The 25919-nt window shown below is 38.3% G+C and overlaps 1 protein-coding gene across 1 annotated transcript; it reads right to left on the bottom strand.

Moving 5' to 3' along the window:
• Nucleotides 1-5048: 5048 nt before the first annotated feature.
• On the bottom strand, nucleotides 5049-22299 carry PGRMC2 (progesterone receptor membrane component 2). Its single transcript, XM_008521409.2, has 3 exons — nucleotides 21814-22299; nucleotides 8691-8846; nucleotides 5049-7200 (listed from the first exon to the last, which is right to left on the bottom strand). The coding sequence occupies exons 1-3, from the start codon at nucleotides 22229-22231 to the stop codon at nucleotides 7103-7105; spliced, it is 672 nt and encodes a 223-aa protein (XP_008519631.2). The 5' UTR covers nucleotides 22232-22299; the 3' UTR covers nucleotides 5049-7102.
• Between the last annotated feature and the right edge of the window lie 3620 nt (nucleotides 22300-25919).

Here is a 25919-nt window from a genome sequence, read left to right as displayed (position 1 = left end):
ATTTCACATTGGCTTTGGCATCATGGAGAGTGGAAAGATTAATTGTGCTCATCTTTCCTCTTGGTCAGTTTGATGACTTCTGATGAAATCTTATTTCAGAAACTAGATACAAAGTTAATTTAGATTTTATCTGGAACAATGGGAGGCATATTGGTAAAAGAATTACATTTCATGGCTGAAATCTTTTTCATGGTTCAGCAACTGAAGCCCAGGTGGCCATATCAAATTAAGCATTAAGTCTTGAACCAAATCAAGAAAGGATTTGTCATTTAATTACAAAAATAAAGTAAAACTTTTGAAGTCTCATATACTAATAATTAGGAAATAGTAGTTATTACTCAGTGTTCTCCAGAGAAACAGACCAATAGATATAGATAGAGAGAGAGATATCTATATCTTTGAACATATTTATAGAGATTTAAACATAGATATATTGATCTAAATCTTTGGAGATTATATCATATATATTCATATATATATGTAGCTCCTGTATATACAGAGAGATCTCTCTCTCTATATATAGGCAGGTAGGTAGGTAGATAGGTAGGTAGGTAGATAGATAGATAGATAGATAATAAGAGAATAATTTATTTTAAGGAATTGGTGAGATGATTCTGAATTATTCCATGGCAGTTGAAATAAGGTTAACTAAAACAATGCACACAAATCTATAAAGCTAAACAGGAAACACACTGGTGAACTCTTGCTGTAATCCAGCATTTTCAATTTTGCTTCCAGATGGGGATAGTTAACTTACACACAATGTGCTTACTGTTCTACGGTGAAGGTGGTCAGTAACGAGGTGTTTTCAATTTAATGTAATCACTCAGTTCCATCTCTGTCACTTCATCTACAGATTAAGCAAGTTATGTAAATTATTTCAGGATAACCTCCCCCCGACGAGTCCAGATTCTAAGTAAATTATGAGTTGGGCATGTGAGAATATTAATAAATGTGGATCTATGACTCCTGGCATTATTGCTGAACCTCAATATTGCGTTGATGCTCTTTACTAAATGCATCAACACTTTGTTACCGATAAACTGTGGGAAAGCTAGTAAACATTTTTCAGACTTAGGACTATCAGTTTAACTAACAAAAGGTTATTCAGATTGCTACTTTAAATAAGAAGAAAATTATATACCACCTAAAAAGATACTTAAAATGTCTTTCTACCACGGCAAAGTAGCGGAAGAAGGGAATAGTGTGTGGTATATGTCATGGAGTTAGTGGCTTTTATCTTAGTTCTCATCCATGTGGTAGGCACTATTAGTCGCTTTCTACAAATGAGGAAAATTAGGCTCAGCGAGGTTCTTGCTCAAGGTCACCCTGGTCACCAGAAAGCAGCAGACCCCCTTCCCGGCCTGAACTCTCTCCACTACCAACATGACTAAAACACAGAAGGAATTAAGATGCCTGCTCTTGCATCTCTTATATAAGAAAGGTGATTTACTCCCACCTTACCTTGCTCTCATCTCCTTTCTCCTCATTGGAAGGGCGAAGGTCTTCCCCCATGAGTGAGGCAAGCGCAGCAGTTGGACTGTTTTCATTATACTTTCACTACTTTGCAGTTTGTCTTTGGCAAGATCAAATCTAAACTTGCTCCTCACTTTAACTTGTTGTTTTCCTAGATTACCATAAGAATAGACTAGGAACCACAGTGAGCGCCTCTGTCATGGAAGAGGTAGAGACAGAGGTCAAGAGACCGAGTGGGAGGGAGCAAGGGACTCCCTGGGTGGGATTTCAAAGGCATTGATAAGTGTTTTTACTTATAAGAAAAAAACCCTGGGAGTCATTTCTTTTCCTGTTTTTCCTCTGGCCACCCCTTTGATAAAGCCTGTAAGCTGTAGTTTTTGATTACATAGGCACTCCGCTGGGGGGGGCCACTGTGGTGCTTATGCCGTCATCTAGTGCTCTCATGAAGACTAATCTGTATTTTGCAGTCATATGGCATGGCTAGATATTTATAAGACTGCATGTTCTACCCTTGAATCAAATTCATAAACTGAAAGGGTACTAGAGGTCATCTAGTCCAGGGGTCATCCAACATTTCTTTTTTGTAGTGCAAAAACTCTTCAAATGCTTACTTGCAAGCCCATAAACAAAACCATGAAGAGGCGCTGCTCTGATGAAGCTCCTAGGCTCCCTTCTTAGTCCTTAATATATTTCTTGGGAACCCCCATTTAAAAACTATTGATATTAGCCTACCATTTAATGCTCCGGTCCCTGACTTATTAGGGAGACAGATAATTACAACACAAGACCGTAAATTCAGTGACTCAAATGTACCTGAGATATTATGGGGGCGTGGAATGGGGGCTCCCTAATTCAGTCTGGGGGCATTGAGTCTGAGCCTGAGTCTCTAAGACTGAACAAAATAGCTAGGAGGGCAGTTAACCTGGCAAGGCATGGGGAAGAGTATAATCCAGACTGAAGAATGGGGTGGCTAAGTAGCTAAGGGTATATTCTGGAAGCTACAAGTTCTTTTATGTAGTAGATAGTTCAGTGGGAGCTGATAAAGAGAGCCTAAGCCTTGTCTTGATTCTTTAGGAAACAGGGAGCCACTGAAGGCCTTTAAATAGGGAAACGAGGTCAAATTTACGTTTCAGACTGCTAACAGGCACTATGAATTAGATGAGCACAGGGAGGTAGAAAGACAAGGCAGGAGAGCATAGCAGTAGCTCTCTGACGGAGAACATAAGAGCAGGAGCGAGTTTACGGGGAAAGAGATGCACTCATTCCAAGGTTCCAGGTAGAGAGGTCCAGCACGACTAGATGGATATCTCCAGTCTGAAGCCTTGGAGAATATACTACGATCCTATTTACATAGAAAGGAACTGGAGAGAGATGTAGGAAAAAGGTTAACTTTGCTTAACTCTTGACTTTTGGTTCTTATTTTCTCTATCCTTTTCTGTACACTGAGTATCTATTACTTTGATAACCAGGCAAAAAAAAGTTATTTTAGTTTTTAAATGGTTGATTTCTCTTCCAAACTTTGCTCTCCGTCAATTTTCTTTAACCAAATTGGCACCATACCATATATGGAATATTGTGCATTTTCACTACAAATTGTATTTGGGAACAATATTATGTGGCCATTACAATCATGCTTTCAAAAGAAATATGCAAATATTTACCAGTCTTCTTACCCCAACCTTCACAGTTGGGTCGTATGCAGATACACTAAGATAGAAAAGTCCCTCGGGGATAGACCAGTGTTCACAGCACGTCAAGTGCTTTCCTGAAAGGAGTAGTCACAGGCAGCTCAAATTTTCTCTGTCACTAGTGACGGTAGAACTAGTGCAAAGCCGAAACCCAGCCAGGGTCTCCTCAACGTCTGACTCGCAGGAGTGTGGTGAGGAGGTACAGGCTTTTCTGACATTGCCTGGGAATGACGAATCTTGCCTAGAAACAGTAAAGTTGGATGGTCTTTATTTGAACTTTCTTGCCACAACAAATAGATCATAATCTGTGACTAATATCATCTACCAAATTGATAGCTGACCTTAACAGAGCATACAGACTCAAAAGCCGTCTTTGAGCATTTGCTACTTGGCGATTTATTAGAGGAAAAGAACCATCACGCTTATTTCCACTGTGCTCAGAGCAACTTATAAATTTTATTACCTAGTATTACCAGCTTATCCTGATCCAAGAAAGCTCTGTAGGGTTATACACTGTGTTAACATGCCAATGGCTTGAATTTCTGGCAATTTGCAGCACTTCTCAGTTATCAAGAGGTAAATGAAATACTTGGATAAGGAGAGTCTGATTCAATGTCAAATTTTCTAGAGATCAATTTTCTCCAGTACTAGTTCAACATATTAACTTTAGATCTCTAAATTGTGGGTAGAGGTAGGTGTTGCGTCAGATTCTGCAGATTTCAAAAAAAGGCAGGTAGAATGACTGTCAAGAAAACATAAGCCTTAGCACCATATCAAGGTTTTAAAAACTTGATCTGTAGCTGAATAGGTTCATTTCCTAATGGAGAGAAACTGGCCAGTACTAGACTGTTCGGGAAACATATGCCAACTTGGAGATACCATAAAAGATGAAAATCTGAATAAGAATGTTATTTTTAAAAATCATTTATTAGATTTTTATGTGAAATCTTTTTGGTGAGGAAGATTAGCCTTGAGCTAACATCTGTTGCCAATCTTTTTTTTTTTTTTTTTTGCTGATGAAGATTAACCTTGAGCTAACATCTGTGCCAATCTCCCTCCACTTTATATGTGGGTCGTTGCCACAGCATGGTTGATGAGTGGTATAGGTTTGTGCCTGGGATCCACCCTGCAAACTCAGGCTACCAACGCAGACTGTGCCAAACTTAACCACTATGCAACAGCTGGCCCCCAAATCTCCTGATTTTTAACTAAGAAATTCTAAGGAAGTGTAGAGAATGATACAAAATTAAATACGGGGTGGCCAGCCTGGCGGTACAGTGGTTAGGTTTGCACATCGCTTTGGTGGCCCAGGCTTCACTGGTCTGGGTCCCAGGTGTGGACCTATGTACTGCTTATTAAGCCACGCTGTAGCAGATGTCCCACATATAAAGTAGAGGAAGATGGGCATGGATGTTAGCTCAGGGCCAGTCTTCCTCAGCAAAAAAAGAAGATTGGTGGCATATTTCAGCTCAGGGCTAATCTTCAAAAAAAACCCTCCAACAAACAAAACTAAATACAGGGAATCAGACCAAAATTACCTAAGAGTAAACTCCATTTCAAGTGGATGACAGACATGGACAATACAACCTGAAAAGATTAGTGTGGTGTTTCTCAAATGTGCCTGATCATAAAAATTACTCAAGGCACTTCTTACAAATAGAGTCTGAGACCCATTCTCTTTTGATTCTGGCTCAGTGGGTGGTAGGTTTGGATTGGGGACCAAGAACTTGTATTTTAAGTACCCGAAGTGGTTTTAATGATCAGGCAAGTTAGGGAAATAGTGGCTAAAGAGGAAAACAACAGCAGCACCACCACCACAGCTCCGGCTCTTCACTCACAGACTGCCCATCAAGCTACCAGAAAATGAGGAACACTCAACTGAAATTGAGGAATTGTCTATAGAACACTGTTTATTTCAAGTTCAAAACACAAAATTACTCATTTTTCTTAACAGACTGCATAATTTTTACTGCATGAATATTTAGAGTTTCTCTATTCACAAGTGTAGATTTATTTCTGAACTTTAGGCTCAAATGATTCATATATGTATCAGTTTACTACAGAGGACGTATACTTTAACAAATTTTAGAAAAAATTTTACATAAAAACACACAAAGTATTTACTAATACTCTTCAGTCTTTACAAGTCTTCAGCAAAGATGTGGCTGAAGTTCATCATTTTCTACAAAACATTCCAAGACTGAATATAATGTAGTATTTTACATACTTTAGCTTATTATTGCCATTAAAAGTTCCCCTTTCCTTGATGGTTTCTGCATACATTATACTCATAAAGTAGGAGAAGTTTTCTCTTTAACTGGTGACTTGTTAAGTGTCTTTTTTGGTGTAACTTGTCCCCAACCAAGAACCTAAATAGTCATGATGAAATCAAATAACTGACACAAATAGGACTTTTAGCAAGGGCCTTTTCAAACTAACAAGAAAAGAATTTAATACTATCAGTATAATATCCTTTATTGTTTTGTGTTCAGGAACTACAGCCTTGAGTGCTATTACTTGTAGTATAATCAGTTGGCATCAAAATATAAAGTAAAAATACGTACATTTTTATATATCAATTCTTACCTGAATAATCTCAGATCTCTTGAGAATGTTCCACAAAGTGGAATTCTTCCTAAAGTTACAGTGAATGTGGTACAATGTGTACAACTTGGTTAACCAGTGCCTGCTTTTCATTTCCAAGATTTTTGCCTTATCTTGAATCAAATGCACAATCTTGACTACCATATCATAATGCACTGGCTTACAGTTTGTATATAAAGTCCAACTCAAGCTTATTTTGGTTTATTGTACATGCTTTATTAAAACGGTACTGGTATTTACAGTATCTGCAGAGTCCCTTCCATGACGCTTGCACACACATTCAGACACACCCATACGACATCCATACTACGGCCCCATGCACCCACACCAGTGAGATGTGAGGGTCAGACTCAAAATTAGGCAGCTGTTGGGGGACAGAGTTGTTGATTTGTTTTTCAATTTTCTTGAAAAGAGAAAAGCATGGGAGAATGCATTTGGCCATTACAATGCTAATTAAGTTTGTGTATTATCAACATATACGGCAGTAACACTGAATACTCCTTTTACATTCTATATACACAGAATGACATCAAGGTTTTGCGGTCAACAGAATATTCCAACTTCAGTCTCAATGCTGCTTGTAGTGACTTCTGAATTCACATAGGGGCTTTCCCGAAAAATAATTCAAGTCTATGTAAGTGAAATAAGGCACAATTAATATTGATTTGATCTAGGGAAAGGGAAGGGATAAAAACTAGTTTCAAATAATCTTACTGTTGGGAAATTAGCTTTGACTTAAATTGACTTGAAATCCCTTCTCTTAATTTCCAAAGATTTCTTAGAAATAAAGGTTTTTTTTCCTCTTTTCCCTGACAAAACCCAAAAAGAAAAGTTTGGGAATTCACATTTTACTGTTTCAGTAGCTTCGACTACTCAAACTGACGTGCACCCCCACCTCTCGTCTCCTCCCTCCCTCAATGCCAAACAAAAACACAGCACGTGAAACAGGAATCCCTTGCTGTTCTTTGAGATTTGTACACTTGAGTAGCAAATACATATCTGGCTGTCTTTGATTTTAAACAAAAAAAAAAAGAGAAATAAAAGAAATAAGGGAAAAATAACCTCTTGACTTTCTTGCTCTTTAAAAAATCCCTGTCTCCTTCTTTCCAGGATGATGAAGCCCCACCAGACATTACTCACGACTGCAACAAATGAGTGTGGCAGCATAAATAATGTCTAGTATTCACATCTTCATAGCGAGACTCATTTAGCTTGTACAAATTTGTTGAATGTTTTTTGCAGCAGGTGAACCAAACCCAAAGACGCTGGACATTCTGTGAAAGGGAGTAAGAACTGCAGTTCTGAAGGCCCCTGACTTTGGTTGTTTACAAAGTTCAATCCTGTTTATTGTGATCCTTGGTATCTTCTTCATCTGTATATTCTGATGGTTCTTCCCCTGGTTTTAGGAGTCTGCCTACATAATCATATTTTTCTGAAAGATACATCAAAAGATAATCAGTAACGATCAAATTTGTTTCATTATCACATTATACAGCAAGGAAGGCATGTGCCTCTTTTAGAATCATGTAGAATAAGCTAAATTTTCCCTATTGCTCATCTTGGCTGGTCTTTGTACTCACGTAAAGCTTAAACAAAAGAAACATTAGGGAACTTACAAAGCTTGGGAACTGTGCTTTGCAGAAGAATGTTCCATATTACCAGGTCTTAATAAAGGACATTGCATCAGAATCACTTGGAGATCTTTTTAAAAAATATGCACGTCCAGGATCCATCTTGGAGCTGCCCATCCCAGGCTCTTGGGTTAGGTCTGGGGACACGTACTCTGAAACTGGTCTAACTCTAATGTGCATTGTGAGTCTCAGAATAGTTCTTTAAATCTTTATAGCTCCAAGTATTATAATTAAAGAAACAAGTTGGCAATGCAAGGCATTTCCAACAGTTATTTAAAATCTATAAATACATTGGCTTTTATATAGATCTGAGATGAAATAAGATGTAGGGTTAATAGTTGGTCTAGAGAAGACCATAAGAAAGGAAATGGTGACTTTCCCAGGGCTAAGGAAGAGGGCAGAAGAGTGCATGAAGTGGAAAATCACAGGGTAAGTAGATCCAACCAGGAAATATTCTTTGGGAGAAAATGTGACATATGCTACTAAGAAAGAAAATAAACCAAATGAGGAGATGAAAATTAATTTGTTACTCATTATCTTGTGTTCTTTGAGGTCTCAGTGTGCAGCCCCTGTCACACTATTATTCTTTCTCCTATCAAACTCTCTTCTTGGATCTCTGTTACACTGCTTGTTTTTAATGTTACCATGTGTTTAATTTAGAACATCGCTATGTCCAAGGTGATACATATTTAGTCATTTCTTGGTTAGGAATTTGAACCTAGGTTAAGAGAATTAACTGACAAACCAAGAGGCTAAGATAGGAGGACTGCTTCACACAGTAGAATCAGTACAAGTGCCAAGAAGTCAGAAGAACCGTTCCAAGGGATCCAGAGGTCACAGAAATAGCTGCCCTGAGAGTAACACAGGCGGTAATAATTGATGTCATGAGAGTATAATAAAGGGGAATGACATTTTTTCTTTATGGTTCAAGGGTAGGATCAATAAAACCATTTTGGAATAAATCATAATTAAAGTACAATACCAGTAATCAATTCAGCTTTAAATATAGCCTATATTTTAAAAAAACTATACCTTAATGAAGAAGCCTTATAAAACTAAAGGTGTCAAAATTTTTGTTAGACTTACAGTTTGTAACAAGTCAATTGTTAAATATGGATTTTATAAATAATAATCACATATAACAATCATATTGCTATTTAGCTATGTTTATCATCAAATGATGGCGATGAAAGGAGGTGATATCCTTAGGCTCTTAAGGAATGTGAAATAGTATACACTTTCTTTGGTCATAAACTTAATACTTCCAAAGAACCCAACAAAATGAAGGTACCTTTAAATTGCATTTCCCATTCTCGAACACTCTCCATTTGTACGGCATTCAAATCTGAGAGATCATCATATTCATCTTTAAGTGCATCTTTATCTAGACAAAATGTCGCCAGTCCTCTGGAGGCATCCCTACCAGCAAATATTCCATATGGACCCGCTGGGGGAAAAAAGAAATTATTTAGATTACCTAACAATATTTTAGAATATCTCAAAGGAAAAAGTCAAATAAAAAGAAGTCATGACTCATATTTGGTACACAGCCTTAATTTCAAAACATGCAGATACTAGATAGAAAAATTAGAAGAAATTTCTTGGAAATGTGCCTTTTGACCAAGAAAAGCTTTTCACTGAAAATTTACCTTAAATTTCAATTATGTCAGATACCCCAAAACCTGTATTTAAAGGTGAAAACAGTGAGGCATTAGCAAGAAGAGGAAACTTAAGCACTTAGGTTTGGAACCCAGTTTGCTTAAGGGGAAATGATGCTTTACTGATGGATGTTAATTAATTATGGTATCTAAAAATAATCAACAGAACATCCACTGGATATGTACTATGTAAAGACTCAAGTGAATTGTGGATCTAAAACATTTTTTTTTCCTATCCAGTGCAGGTTGTAACTCTATGAGAGCAGAGACTAACATCTTTGTACCCCTGGTGACTGGTTCAGTGCCCAGCACATGGAGATGTTCAACAAATCTTTGCTGAATGAATGAATCAGAAATATGACCCATTTTCAAAAGAAATACCACCTGACTACCATAATATACTCATAATTATCCAAATAAACTATGAAAAGTCATTAGAGAAAAAAATGTTTTTCATTTGTGGCTTTTGGGAAACAGCAGAAGTGGCTATAAGGAACAGTTCTTCTGATTGACACAAAATGACTAGTATTTTGTCCAAGGAATTAGGAACAACCTTCTCTAGGGGGGAATGGCATAATTTATATGCTGACAGAAGTGAGCCATTCCCAAAGTCTGTCCTTGAAAGCAGCAACTGTCTTGCTCCTCTCCGTATCCTCAATGCCTAGCACAGTGCCTGGCATGAAGTGGGAACAGAATAAATTTCTTCTAAATGAATTAGCTGTAATTCCAAATAAGGAGAAACTCTAGATTTTGACCTTTTACTTTAAATAGATTCATTCATGGTAAGCAAAATCTCCATGCAAATATATAATAAAAAAGACATTTCTGTTGTTTAAAACACACAGTAATAAACAAAATTGAAACAACCTAATTTTCTATATCAAGAAATTGGTTAAATACATTATAGCATATTAATTTAACAGACTAGTACACAGCTATCAAAATGTATTAGGTAACTACACGTATAGACATAGAAACAAGTTCATGATACATTAACTGAAGAAAGCAATTCAGAAGAGTATATAGTATGATTAGCTTTGAATTAAAAAAAAGAATATACATATATGCACATTTTACATGTGTTTGTATATGCTTGAAAAACACCAGGAAGGATACAGACCAAACACTTAATAGTGGCAACATTTCTGGGGAAATGGAGGGGAAATTTTTACTTCATATAACTGATAAAGTCTGGCTACTTAAAAAATGATTTTTATAATAAAAATCTTTTAAAAGTTAATTCTGTCTTCATTTTAGGTTGCAGAGCAGATCTTGAAGATTCTTCTGTTTAAAATATTGTCTTAAGATTATGTGCTAACAAATAAGAGATCCAAAATACATAATTTTACCAAAGAAAAAATTTCTTTCCTGAGTCTGCAGGTTATCAATACACAACAAAGGTAAACTAGAGAAAACAACTTTAAAACCAGAATTAATTATGAGCAACAGAGTGGTCAGTAAGAGAGCTTACTGTCCAGTTAACAGAATAAAGTATTTTCTAATGAGAAGTAAACATGTAGAAAAAACTGGAAATTCCTTGATTTTTAAATTAGAATAACGATTATACCCATATTAATATTTGAAAGCATTTAGGAAATCAAAGGTCACATGTCAGAAAAGTATCTGTACCTTTGAGAGTAGAATTCAAAATTTTGCTTAAATAGCCAAAGATCTAAACATTTATGGACATTAATTTGAATTACAGAAAATGATGCACCATAAAGTTCACTGGATATAAGAAACTCATTCTCTGAAAAGTTTATTGCATTGAACCAGAATAGCATTTAGCAATATATTTTCAAAGTAGTATTACTAGGTATTGATACGTTAACATGAAAATAAAGATAATACTTCCAGTAAAGTATTTTTTTATTCTGCTTTTCCCATTCTTAAATATTTTCCAAATTGCTACTTTATATTAGGTGACTATCGTAATTCTCATTTAATGTTTATTAATTTTCCCACTTAATGGATAGACCTATAATTTATTTAATCATTCTCCTATTAATATAAATTTAAGACTACCATTTTACACCTTTAAATTTGTCTTCTATCTAAGAAAATAGGACACAATTTACAATTAGCCAACATTTATAACTTTCAAACTTTCCTCATTATCTCAACTGACATTCAAAAGGGTATTAAAGGTTTAAGAGAAAGAAATTCAATATTGTTTCTATTTACAGAGTAAAATCTAAGTCATTAAATTGGAGTTAATTATTTTAGAGAAATGTTAACTTTCAAAATTAAGCAAGAATGGTCTCTAGGGAAAAGAAAAGTAGCCTACCTTAAAGAGGTTGTGCCTCTTTTTTTTTGGCATAACTCCACCTGCTTTGTGGCAATGGCTGTTTTCAGGAGATGGAGGCCATATATATATTGAACTAGTGTGATTTTTTTCTTGAGAAACAGCAACAACAAAATCTATAAACGTTATATAGCCTCTTAATGCTGACTGGACCAATGCTTACAAACTTAAAACAGCAATGAGTCAAACACACAAAAGGAAAAATAAAACTGATCATGGCTTTAAAAACCTACAAATGTAAAATGATAGTTTCAACTTTTTAAAGGATTTTCTAGCAATCTCACTTCTCTCACAGTCTTGCAAAGTGGAAGGGACAGTTTTTGCCCTCCCTACTTGGCAGACGAACAGGAGGAGAGGTATTCACTGACTTGCGTAAAATTATTGACAGAACTGGGAAGCACTATTTCCACTTTTCTAACTATCCCAAACACAGTACACCTTGAGAAAACACACAGAAGACTCACAAACCCAAAGATGGAATGACAACCCTGAAAATTGGAGCATTTCACTAATTACAAAATTTCAGGGGAATGGATATTTTAGAATACCTGTTAAATCAAAATGGAAGAGAATTAACAAAAAAGCTGTAGACACCACGGCTTCTCTTGGTATTTTGTTATAATACCTATCTCCCTGGCCTGCAAAAGTCAATCTACTTCAGGGTACTTCAGAGTACAAACCATAATAGTAAAAATGAGAGAAGAAAAGATGATCATTATAAAAACAGAAAATCCTCCATCTTTGAGTATATAAATATATACCAGTGCATTCTCTAGCAAAATTCTCTGGTAATTTCCCTAAGGAGGCCTCAACATTGAATGAATGTAGAAACAAAACTTCATAAAACATGTTCCTTTTTTGGTTTCAGATGGCTGACTTAGTAACAGTGAATTTGAGTCAATAATAATCCAAGCCTAATTCTAGACAAAATGATGTTTTGTTAACTCTTGAATAGAAAAGAATGATTCAGTGATTAACATATTTCCCCACTTTCTCAACTATATTAAGCTGTCTTCTCCACGTTTATAATTTCCCTCAGGAAGTATTTAATTTCTCGAAAGCTCTTTTTGGTAACACTTTTCTTTACTTTTTCCTGTAAGATGATAAAGAAGACAACATTAAGATTAAGAACTAGAGTTGGAAATGGATGGGTTTCTCAGAGAAAGGAGGCTTTGAGGTCTAATTAAAGTACATTTCTCTGCATTCATGATACAACCAGAAGCATATATGAGAAGTCAGCAATACCTCCCCATTCCACTACCCTTTATATAACAAATCTAAATGTTACTGATTCCAATATTTTGATAAATACTCTTGGCTAGCCATAATACTAAAACAACAGAGAGCTACCCAAGGAAAGCGTTTTTAAGTGGTATTAGGTCTCTAGGTTTGGTATACTTTACATATATACTTACGTGAAGGCCAGCTTATACAAACTTAACAGTTTATTTTAACTATTAAGGCTCATCTAGACATTAACATTTCAGTAATAACTAGAGAATTATATTCTGTTGCTTTATTAAAGACTAAAATATAATGCTGATATAAAAATGGATTTACAATTGCAAGAAAATTCTTGCTACAAAAAATGAACAGCAATTATTCAGTCAAAGCAGATTCTCTTAAATGTATTTATGTAACAAATATTCTAAGACATCATTTTAGATATAAACCCTTGTCACAGATACTGTTAAATATACCGAAATGACATTATACTACTTAGAATTTAGATTTCATTAATAGTTCTTAAGAGTTAACACAACTAACGGTACAGATTTTTAAAGTTCAAAAGTCAGTAAGTCTACTAGTCAGTGTACCCTGAAACTGCTTACTTAAATACAATCAGGTAGAATGGGGTGACATATTTTTGAAAAGGCAACATGTGGTCATTGTAAAACAATGTTTTAAAGAATAATTGAACAGAAAATTTCATGAGGAATAAAATATCTAAAATTTGTAACAGATAATTTTGTGATTATTAAGATATTTATGTAGTTATGTTGGTATTTATGGAGAAAATTCTAGAATGAATATTTTAGTTATTTCCATGATATAAAAACTATAGCTCTCAGAGACAAACTTTAATTCATTAAAGTTTATAAACAGCCCAGTTTTCTGGCCTGTTTTGAAAACAGTCTTTTGTGATTATTAAACCAAGTTAAAAAAAATCTAATAATACTTGGTATTGAGTAATTTATTCCAAATGAGATTATAATAAGCCTAGGAACAAATGAAGAAATATGCAAAAGTGACAAAATGAAATCCACCTATTATTTTTTAAAACTTAGGTCTAGGCAGTCCGGAGGCTTTGAGAGAGAAGGCAGCACAGTAAAACTGAGAGCATGCCTCTCAAGAAGCCAAGATGCTGGGTTCTAGAGGCTCCTCCCAATGTGCGACATTGGGCAAATCTTGGAGGCCTTGGTACAAAATGGGGAACATATTTCACCTGCCTGAAGTTGGAGGCCAAACTAGATAATCTCCTGAATACCCTCATTCTAAGAGGGACTGAAAACTCAATCTTGCTTCGGAAATTCAAACTAGAAGGCTTTCAGCAATGCTGTGAGTTGAGCTCACAGCCTTGGTCCCAGGGCTCATGGCTGGGGCTGAGAACACGGAAGAGTGAAAAATTAAAACCCCAGGCCTCTGCCACATGTGGGAGTGGGGCCTGAGTCTACATAAGCCCATGGTGAATGAAAATTCTAAGATGAAAAAACAGCATGGACTTAAATATTTATTGGAATTTAGGAAACAGTGAAGGTAATGCTGCAAATGTTGGGCAAAAAAAAAAATTATTCTATAAATGGTATTGGGATAACTGAACAGCCTTCTGTAAAAACACAAAAACAAAAGTTGGATCTTTATTCACATCTTAAAATACATTCCAAATGGAACTAAAAACTTGAAACCATAAAAATATTAAAAACACCATAAAGTAAAAAGGTAAATAAACTAGGAAAAATATTTGTAGCAAAGGCTGAATCACTTTGTAAACAACACTTAAAATCTGTGAGAAAAGACCAACATCATGATTGAAAACTGTAGCAAAGCATATATGAACAGATAACTTGTAGGAAAGGAAACATAAAAGACTCAAAATTTTAAAGACGTTCAACGTCACTAAGAAAAAGAGAAATGAAAACTAAAACAATATTGAGATATCACTTTAACTTCTCAGATTGACAAAGACCAAGAAGTTCCATATCACATTTTTGGCAAGGGGGTAAGAAATGGGCAATTTCATGGAAGTGTAAATTGGTCCAAATTCTCTGGAGGGCAATTTGGAAATAAGTACTCAAATTAAAAATGTCCAGGGGCCAGCCCCATGGCGTAGTGGTTAAGTTTGGCACGCTCCGCTCTGCTTCAGCAGCCCGAGTTTGCAGGTTCAGATCCCAGGCAAAGACTTACACCACTCATCAGCCATGCTGTGGCAGTGTCCCATATATAAAGTGGAGGAAGACTGGCACAGACATTAGCTCAGGGCTAATCTCCCTCAAGCAAAAAAAGAGGAAGATTGACAACAGATGTTAGCTCAGGGCTAATCTTCCTCAATCAAAAAAAAATAAATAAAAAAGTCCATATCCTAAGATTCAGTAATTTTACTTCTAGGAATTTATTTTATAGATAATTATAATTTTACTCACATGTGTAAAATGACATGTACATGAATATTTACAGTAGCACCAGTAATAACAAGAGATTGGACACAAATGTTAAGAGTGGACTGTTAAAATATGATATATTCATATAACAGAACATTATGCATAAATTTGAAAGAATAAGATGGCTTTCTTTATACTGATATGAAAAGCTCTCAAGATATTAAAATACTGTTAAAGGTTTGCATACTATGCTACAATTAGTGTGTGGGGAAAAGTATATATCCACATGCTTGCACCAGCAGAGAATACCTCTGGAACAATACTTGGACTGGTTCCTCACTCCAGGGAGGGGAACCCGGTGGCTGGGTTGTGGGAAGGAAACGTATTTTTCACTATATATCCTTCTTAATTTTCTATCTTGAGCATGTATTACCTAATAAAACATAGCTTTTTTTTTTCTAACTTCCAGGAGGCTATTTTGAAACATACCCCAAACCACGGCTATAAGAAGACTTCTACAACCCAGGGCTCGTGGAACATCACAAAAATACACTAAGAAACAAAAAGACAGTAATTGCTGAAGATAAATTTGCAATGAAAATTATAAACTAAATGAACAAACAAACCACCATGGAGAAGTGAGCACATACAACAGATATGAGAACTGGCAGCCTAAGAATAAAAGAATAGAAGCAGATTAAAGAACTATAGCATGTTTACTTAAAATTACTAAGAAATTAAGAGATGGAACATAAGGAAAGATTAAGAGACATGAAGAACAGAATGAAAGCTAATGCGTATCTATTAAGAGTTCCAGAGGAAGGAATAAAGAGAATGGGGGAGACAGTAAGGGAAGAGATAACAGGTTCAAATCTTCTAAAGTAAAATAAAACCACATCCTCAGATTTTAGTAGAGTCTGGTACATGTTAAAAAAAAAAAATCAACTCCCCACCTGGACAAATCCCAGTGAAAGAGTAGAACTCCAAAGAAAAAGTAAAAAAAAAGTCTCAACTAAACCAAAGGGAAAAAACAGATTAATAAAAGGAATGATGAATAAACCAAAAGCAGATTTAAAGAGAAGTAAAAGACAGTGGAATAGACTATTGACGATTTGAAGTAAAACAATATCAATCTATAATTTTATAGCCTAAATCTATACTATTATTCCTGAGTGAGGGCAGATAGACACAGAATTTTTTTTTTCTACTGATGAAAAAACTATAGGACATATCTCAGTAGAATGAAAACTGAACCCTGAACCAAGGAATGAGATGCAAGAAATGACAATGAATAAAGAAAACGGTAACTATGTTAGTAAATTTAAATGAGGACTCATTATTTTTTAAAAAATGGTAACGATTTAACCAATTTGGAGGTGGAGTTTGAAAAAATATAGTGCAACTAAAAGTCTAATAGCAATAACACAGAAAATAGGATGGGGGGGATTAGAGTTAAAGCTTTCTAACCAGGGGTACAACATATGGCTGCATACTACACAACTCCAGGGGACACTATCCATATTTGTATACATGGTAGTTTTGTATATTTATTAAGAAGTATTCTGTCAGATGGCAGTAAAGTGTCTTAGAGACAATTTTTCTAATTCACATAAAAATGTTTGGCTAACATTCTTACATCGTTCAGAAGGATAGTGTCCATAGCAAAAACTTAAGGAAATCACCAAAAGAAAAGAAACAGAAAGCATCCACTTCAGTAGGGGAGAAAAAGTGGGAGGAATTAAAAAAATCAATCTTAGAAGAAAAAAAAGGTAGGAAAAAGAGGCAGAGAAAAGTATGACAAGGAGAAATTACTAAATAAGATGGTAGAAATAAATCTAAATATACTATAATGACAAAATACATAAACCGATTAAGCAGTTAAAAGACATAGTGTTGATATTAGATTTAATGAAAAAATCCAGCTATATGTTTTTTATAAGGAAAAAATAAAACGTAACGCAGATTGGCTGAAAGTAAAAGGATGGAAAAGAAACACTGAGGTAATACCAATCAAACAAAGGCTGAAGTCAAATCTGAAAATCAGTCAAGGCGATAAGGATGTTTCTTTCTCTGCCAAGTAACACAACGTGATCAGTTCCAGACCTAGTGCGAGATGGCTCCAAAACATCCTCACTTCCAATCTTCGTATGGCTGGCTTCTTCAGGTCTTTGCTTAAGGGTCAACCTCCTTTTCTTGACAAACTAAATAAGGTAACTTTCTTAACCACCTAATGTAAATAAAGTCCTCTGTTATCCTCTATTATGTATCCTATTCATTTCTTTCATAGCATATTTAATTACAGATTAATTATAATTATGTATTGAAAGCTTGTTTATTGTCTGTTTTCCTCAACAGACCACAAACTCCATGAGATTAGGGACGCATTTGTTTGGAGACTCAGTTAACTCTCATTTCTCACAACATCTTATTTAAGTAACACTGTAATGAAATCTAGGCAATTTCTTCTTAGTATTTAAAAAAGGAGCTGAAATGCTATATTAAAGATCATGAGACAGGATGCAGGTTCTAAGAGTACAGCGGTTATTCAGTGATGTCTGTCACAGGGTACCCGGGGGAGGAGTGGTCTGTGTCACAGATTGAAGGAACTACTAAAAGAACTTGAATGGCTAACTCCAGATGCTACGAAACCTACTCCTTTCTTCCAGCTTGAATAACATCTTCTGGTCTCATACATGCTGCTTTAAGCTACCCTTTTATACTCTGTGTTAGTATTTAACACAAGTACAATTCCCTCAAAGATTAAAAACAACAGAATAATGTTGAACTCAGAGAACCCAACCAAGTAGGTATTGTAGAAAAAACTAGTATACATTTGGGCAGTGTATCAAAATTCATCAAAAAACTTAACTGATCCTTTTATCTTACTGGTAGGTAATGGATGTGTATGGACATTAGCCCAAACAAAAGACCGAGCCAGATTCAAAACAAGACGCTGGGATAAGAGCTAGGTATTGTCACTGGAATATCCATTAAGGAAACAGTCAGGTTGGACCGAGTCTATATGTTGCAACTCTCGCTTCAACAGCAATTTTGTAAACTATAATAATAGTTAACATATTGTAAATACAGTTAAAAAAGGAGGAAAATTACTTGAAAGGTACATATGCTCCTCTCCCCAACCTCCTAAATATTAGGCATCTCATGGGGTACTTGACTTCTTTTTCTTTCCAGTGGAATTTAAAATATAAGTCGGAAAAAATACAGTTTTGGTATATGTCACAGAATATATGAAATAAGGGGGAAGCAATATATCTAAATTTGAGAAACGTGGGATAAACTATCAGAAAGGTCAATCGTATAATTTCTTGCCATTCCAAAGAAGAAAGAGAAACACTGCTCTGGTAGAGTTCCACTGCAGTAACATTAAATCAAATTATTTAAAATCATACTATCTGTTTAAGTCTTCCTAATCTGTTATGACTCTGAAAACAAGGGAAATTGTATTATGTTGTGATACAATGGGAAGGAAAGGCCCATCAAGTCATTTAGACTGGGTTTGATTTCTAGCTTTCCCACTTACTAGATAGGCAACTTTGGGCAAAACCTGAGTTTCAGTTTCCACATTTGTAAATTGGGAACATTACTTATCTCCTAGGGCTGTTGGAGAATTAAATGAGATAAAGCTCAATCAATAGAGTTTCCTCCTCCTTCTATCCTGACCTCTAGATTCAGTGCTGTTGAACAGAACTCTCTGGGAGGATGGAAATACTCTATAAAGCGCACTATCTAATAAGGCAGCCATGTGGCTACTGACCACTTGAAATGTGGCTAGTGTGACTGAGGAACTCAATTTTAATTATATTTAATTAATTTAAATTTAAAAAGCCACATGTAGCCTGTGTCTACCATACTGGACAGCACAACACAAAGCCACGAAAGTCTATTTCTTTGAGGCTTTAAATCTACGGGAACCAGGGGAGAGTATAATAAACAACAGTAAGATTCTCTACAAGTTTATCCCAGATGCAGTTTACCTGAATAGCATAGATAAGCTTCGTGGTCAAATATATCTGGATTTGAATGCCATGTATGTGTGATCCAAGCCAATTTACCCAAAATACCTAAACCTCAGATTCCCCATCTAAAGGACAGGAATACTTACTATCCTCACTGAGGCATTGCAGAGATGACAAATTAATGGATCTGACGTAGTAGGTGCTTAACAAATCTAGTTTCCTTTCTCCTCCCGTATTCATTGTTATTACATGACCACTTTCCTCACATGCTGGCCAAGTGCCTAAACTGTTACTAAATTTAATATTAACAAATATAGTTAACGCCAACCATTTGCCAAAATGTGTTTACTCCACTAAACTGTCAATATGTAATTTTTTAAGAACTTGAACTCTAAAAATTTATCAATAAAAAGAAAAATATCTTCAATATAGAAAAAAACCTCACAAAAGAATCTTTAACTCTAAAACCATTATTGTGAAATGCAAGTAGATATTGGCTCTGCAGAGAAACTAGGTTTTCTGGGTCCCTTAGCTCATTCTTTCAAGCTACTCAGATTCTCAGATAAGGATTATTGCTTCTGAATTATTCTGCTACAAAGTTGCTTGATTGATTTGAGGATGAAAATAAAAATTAAAACCAAAACTTAAATCTGTTTCATAGCCAGAAATTTGGCTTCTTTTGGAAAGTGCTACATCTTCCACTAATGATGATTAACAATTCCAAGTCCGTAGACAATCTAGCTACCTTTAAGGTTCCTTTCAGTAATAAAATACTCCAGATATCTGTATTACGTTGTTGATCAATAAATACCTAGAATAAAATACCTGAATATCACTCGGGCTGTTCATCGGGAACTGGGAATTGGTGGAAGCTAACCTAACGCTGACTTCTCCGTGTTACCTGAAGAGACCCCTCACTGCCCAAACCACAGAAAGGCTACCGACATTACACCTATGACTCTTATCTTAATTTTTAATTTCTGTTGCAGAACATATGCCACTGGAGGATGCCAAACTGTGTGTATAACTGTCTCTCTGGCTATTTTCAGATAGTGTGGCAAGGCATAATGTGTAGGGACTAATAAGCTTCTCCGCACTAATGTTTGCTCATTGTCAGTTTAGATGGGGGGACAAAGGCAGATCTTTCAGTTGAGTAAGCTCTGTATTAAAACTCTAAATCTGGACACAATTTCTAATCACTGAACACACATTCTAACATCAATGGGGGAAAAAGCTTTAACCAGGCACAAAACACTGTGTAAATCCTTGACTAAAAAATAATTAACTATTTAATTTGGTCTGTCTGTTTAAATACTGTACTTTGGCCCTATTCTCTTGCCCTACACACTGTTAGGTAAACAAAAAAAGTGTTCACCATTTCAGCCGACATAAGTAGGTAGACATCTGGTTTTCATATTTATATAACCAGAAACAAATACTTTACAAGCTGTCTACGACTTGGATTGAATGTGGATGTACACACAAAAATACAAGCAACTAAAAAATAAATAATTCAACACATAAAATCTTCAATTTCTTATCTCTATTCCAATTAGCAACCAACAAACCAAAGCACTTCTAAAATATTTTCCAGCCACCAAGCCCTGAAATCAGAAGTATATATTTGCAAGTGTCAATGAATCTCATGCACTATAAATTAAATAAAGGAGGAAACCAACTTGTTTTTGGACCTGTCAACCCCCTTGACTTAAAGGCTTGGATGTTCTCTTTCAAATAACAGGTCACTGTAGGTCTCTAATTTTATTATTTATTTTTTATTGTAGTCACTTTTTTTTTAAGCTTGGAATTAATTACTACACAACCAGGATGTACCATGTTGCTCAATTTTACGTTACACCAACAAGTTCCGTAAGTCTGAAGTTTATGAGCATAATCTGAAATATAGGCAATAACTACATTGTAAAAGAATGGTTTCTAAACCAACTACCCTATATACACAGTTCTCTGAAAGCAAAGTCCTAAAAATCTTTAACTTGCAGGACTGGTGAACGGGGGTGTGAATTTATAGCTCTTTTAAGTTTTTTCTCCTCAGTGAAAACACAAGAAGTCATTATGAACGTGCATTTGAATTTGAATACTTGTCTCCCTACTACCTCCCCAACCCCCAAGAAAGAAACCAAACAGGCACGCCTGCTGGGTATATGAGCTCCGCCCCCAAAACTCAGGCGAAAACCCTTGCCAGTCTTTATTAAGATCTGGATTCTGCTCTGTCCTCATCCCACATATACTGTTAATCTTGGAAAGCATCTCCATACTAAAACTGGTTTTAAAAAAAACAAGAGTGTGAAGTGTTGCTTATATGCCCGTGCTTCACAGACTAGAGGGTTGGGACTTGGAACTACGTGTACCTAAACGTGGCCTTATGGGGAGCAGTAGAGGGAAAAGGGAGATCAGTGGCAAAAAAGAGTAAAGAAAGGAAAGCTGCGAATTACAGGGCCTAAAACTTGAGGTCCCTACTTTGGAAATTTCTCTCCCCCTGTCCCCACCCATAGTAGGAATCAGAAAGATCAGAAAAGGCTGAGGGCCAGCGTGACTGGCGACAACTAAAAGGATTTTGAAAAATTCGGCACAAGAAAAGGCTGCGAGGAGAAATCGGATGGGAGAAAGATGAAAGCTGAGAGGTGGCTCCTGGGGTGACACTGGGACCCCGACTTCGGGGGAAAAGCTGGAGGTCCCGCTGCTGGAGGGGTGGGGGTGTGGTGTGGGCCGTCCCAGGTGCCGCAGGCAAGGCGCGGGGGTCCAGACGTCGAGAAGCCTCGGCAAACTAACCCGGTGCCCAGGGGCCTCCCCATCAGAACGTGGTCGCGTTTGAGCTGCAGGGGGTCCTCCCCCTCCCCGTCCAACTCCTCCTCACCCGGGCCGTAGAACTTGCTGCCTTTGGTCACGTCGAAGACTTTCCCATTGACCGCGAGCAGGATGCGCGGGGTGCGGGACCCGTCGTACTGGCGCAGCTGCTCCAAGCTGAAGTCCCGCTTCTTCATGCGAGGCAGGGAGGCGGCGGGGCTCTCCTCTCCCGCCCCGGCCCCGGCGCCCATACCCCGCCGCCCCCAGCGCACCCACAGCCGGTAGGCCCCCAGCAGCACCAGCGCCACCAGCGCCACGTTCAGCAGCATCTCCCCGCCCCCCGTCAGAAGCGCCAACGCCGCTGCCGCCCAGCCGCCCCCTTCTGCTGCCGCTCCCGCGCCGCCCGGGCTCTCGCTGCTGCCGTCGCTGCTGCTCTCGCTGCCACTCCCCAGGGTGCCTAGCTTCACGTCCCCATCACCCGCCGCCATCACTGCCCGCCAGCGCCTGCTCCTCCTCCCCGCCCCCTGCCCTCCCCAACCCCACGGCGCGCCCCGCCCATCTGGGGCCTCCCAGCCAATAATGTGAGGGGAGGGGGCGGGGTCAGACTGCCTCCCGATTGGGTGTTGACGAGGTAACGTTGTCTTGGATCTCTCCCTGCCCCTCCCTTCTTTTGCGGGCCGCTCTCGCGGGCGACGCCCCGCCCACCTCGTCCCACACTTCCCTGCTCTAGCTCAGCGCCTCCGCTTGCTGAAGTAGAAGAGGGGGGCGGGCCTGAAGAAAAGACGCTGCGCCGGCCGCGCGCGCGCACGGGCTGGGCGAGACTACAGCGCGTGCGCGGGTTTCGGAGCGCCACGCGCTCTCCTTTCCTCCGCAACCCCTCCGGGAGGCACGCTCCGCCCAGCCCCCTCGCTGTGCGCGTGCGCCCCGGAGTCGCTTCCCTCCCCAGGCCTGTGTTCGCGTCTGAGAACTCCCGCCTCTTTGCTCTCACGCAGCGCGGGAGCTTCACGTGCAGTGAGGAGGCCGCGGAGGCGGGGCGCCTTTCTAAGGGCGAAGGCTGGCGGCCTGTGGGAGGCCGCGACGCTTTTAACTGCTGGCGCCAACCAGCTAGGGGCGTCCCCTTCTCCCTCGGGCGCCGTCGCGCCTGTCCGGAAGCCAGTTAGAGCTCCCGCCCAGAAGTTTGGGGACGAGTTGGAGACTCCGGCGCGGAGAGAGCGCACGGAGCCCGCCTTCGGGCTGTGCGGTACCAGGCAGCTACGTGCTGTCTGCCCTGGCGCCGAGCACCCACTACTTCCCTGGTGGGGCTGGCTGAGGCTGCTCTTGTAGAATTTTCCTTCAGGTTTTAGACTAAAGGTGGGCTTACTCCTTAAATCATAACCTCTGCGGCGATAGGGAGGTGGATAGGATGCGGTGGTCCTTCTATTCGCTCATTTACCTTTATTTACAATTTCTTTTTAAACTTCTGGGTCTTTTAGAGTCTTTTAGCCTCTCACAGTCCTTAAAATTCCGGCGTAAATGTCACCTCTGAATCCTCATTCTGGGCCCCTCACTTTGCTTAACTCGTTTGACGTGTTCTCTCCTGCCCTAGTCTGTTCTCTTTGTGTCGCTAAGTCTGCTCCCCGCGCCCCCAAGTACTGCCTGCTGTGATGAATGAATGAAAGTGTGTTAGGGAGTAGCGGTTTTCATTTAATCTTGAGGAGTCGATGGGATGGAGGAGAGACGTGCGAAGCAATGGAGGCGTATGGTATGAGCTAAGAGTGCTTATTAGGGAAACAGCAAGTGGTCCATTTGGGCGTTAAGTGGTGAAGAGGAGCAAAGTCTGGAAAACTAGGTTGCAGTCTTTAGTATCAAGGGATAGGCTTGGACTTTATATTGCCGGTTTTTTGGAGGAGCCACTGAAGATATTGAAGGGGCAAGTGACAGGATCAGAACTCTTCTCTTGAGAGATTATCTACCAGGCGTATGAAGGATCGGAGTGGGGAAAAGAATGGGAAGCCAGTTAGTAGGCTACTGTATTTGTGCAAGAAGTGAGGAAACTCAGAACTAATGGTGGCATTAGAGCAGGGGTCTGCAAGCTTTTCTATAAAAGGTCAAACATTAATGTTTTAGGCATTGTCTGTCATAATTACTCAGCTCTGCCTTGTAGTGAGAAAGCAGCAATAGACAATGCTTGAAGGAGCATGAATATGTTTCAATAAAACTTTTTAAGGATACTGAAATCTTAATTTTAGGTGTCACAAAATATCATTCTCTTGATTTTTTTCAAACACTAAAAAATGTAAAAATCATTTTTTTGCTCTCTGGAGGTACACAAACAGCCTACAGGTCATAGCTTGCTGACCCCTGCTTTAGAGGTACTTTCTTGAGGCAGAGTGAACAGAATTTGAGAATAAGTGACCATATAATCTGTCCTCCTCCAATCTGAAATACTTTAGAAGTGAAAGGGAGCACTATTAATTACATTGGGAGAACAGGAGTAAAACCTGAATGAGTGATCATCCTGGGGTTAATGGTTGGGAGAAGTCAAAATGCTTTAAGGTGACAGGAAATGGAGGTGCCAGTGATGGAAACAGGGAGATTGGGAAGAAACTGATTTTGGGGAGAAGATGGCTGTAGCAGTCCCAGGTATCATACAGTTGGGACAACATCAGCAGGCAGGAAGAAACCACCCCAGAGGCGTCACAGCAGTAAACTCCATGTATCTTATTGACTGGAACTGGGTCAGCAGCTATTCCCTAAAGCAGTAACTGACAAGAAGCAGGGGACTACCATGACTGGTCAGTGTTTATCTGGCTTTTGGCAATCCTTATGGAGAACTGTGACATGTACTGCTGGACATTTAACATCTCTGGTCCCTGCCCACTAAATGTCAGTAGCACACCCCAGGCATTGTGACATCAAAGAAACAACCTTCTTTCTGTCTACCCCACACACCACTCCCTGGAGAGATGATACTGGTTGAGAACAACTGGCTTAGACCAATTAGGATTTACCTTGGAGCTGAATTATGTGTGTATAGATTTCTTTTCCTTAATTAGTTTGGAGGGAAGAGAGGAATTGAGCAGTGTTGTAGTTCTGTTGTCAAGAAAGTGGGATGGAGAATGTTGGGTAGGTAACCAACATTGTTTGCCATAGGAAGTAAAAAGTTAAACATTTTTTGTATCCTTGATAAAATATCTCAACTTCTCACTTGAAGCCCTTCTTCTTCTTCTTCTTTCTTTTTCTTTTTTTTGAGTCTCTGAGCAACTTATTCTCATTCTAAGCCCCATGAGCTGGTCTCAAGGAAGTTCTTCCTTTTTCTTACCCCCTAGGTAACAATCTCTTCCAGTAGGATACTCCTGCTTTGAATAGTACAATAAATTACCTACTGGTCGCCTGCTCTGTCTTTCCCTCCTTCATTCCTGGATGAGGGGACTAGTACTATATACCTTTTTTTTTTTTTTCTCAGATACCTATCTCCAGTGGTACTCAGTATTTAAGAGACAACTCAGAAATCTCAGTGGGCACTCAAAGGCCTCCATAAATCCACAAATGGCTTCCCTGACTTCCCCTTCTGCAGCAAATCTAATCCAATTTATCTGTTACTCCTGTGTAACACATACCCTCTCTTACAGTGATAAGTTTCACTTTGCAATACCAAGTCCCATTCCCTCCAATTGCTGGGTTCATTCCCCACTCCAAGACTTTACTCATGCTATTTTCTCACTGAGAGTACCTTTCTCTCTCTTTTCTAACCATCCAAATTCTGTTACCTTTCAATTCCTTCTCTAATTCTGCCTCTGTCCCAGGCCTGTGACTACATCAGCCCACTCCGATCTCTTTCTTCTTTGAGTTTCTATACATTCCTTGCCCATACCACCCATGTTGGCTGTTTATTTTATGCTCTTCTTGACTATTCTGTTCTTGAAAACTCTCCTTTGGGTTCTAAGATTTCTCCTTTTGCTTCTGTAGATGTTTCTTATCTGACTCCTTTGCACCCTCCTTTTCCTCCTTAGATACATCCTTACTTTGCCCAGAGGTCATCTACAAGCATCTATCATTGTCTACGTTTTTTTCTCTTTGTTAATTTTTTTCCTTGACATACTTACGATTTACTTGTCGTCTCTATGGAAGAGGTACCTCTCTAGCCCTAACCTACTTCTGGGAGATATTAGTACTACCCACCAAATATTTCCATTT

The sequence above is a fragment of the Equus przewalskii genome, chromosome 2 (genome assembly GCF_037783145.1).
Source record: "Equus przewalskii isolate Varuska chromosome 2, EquPr2, whole genome shotgun sequence".
Lineage (NCBI taxonomy): Eukaryota > Metazoa > Chordata > Mammalia > Perissodactyla > Equidae > Equus > Equus przewalskii.
The sequence above is the reverse complement of the archived record's forward strand: the minus strand, read 5'-3'. Positions and strand labels throughout refer to the sequence as shown.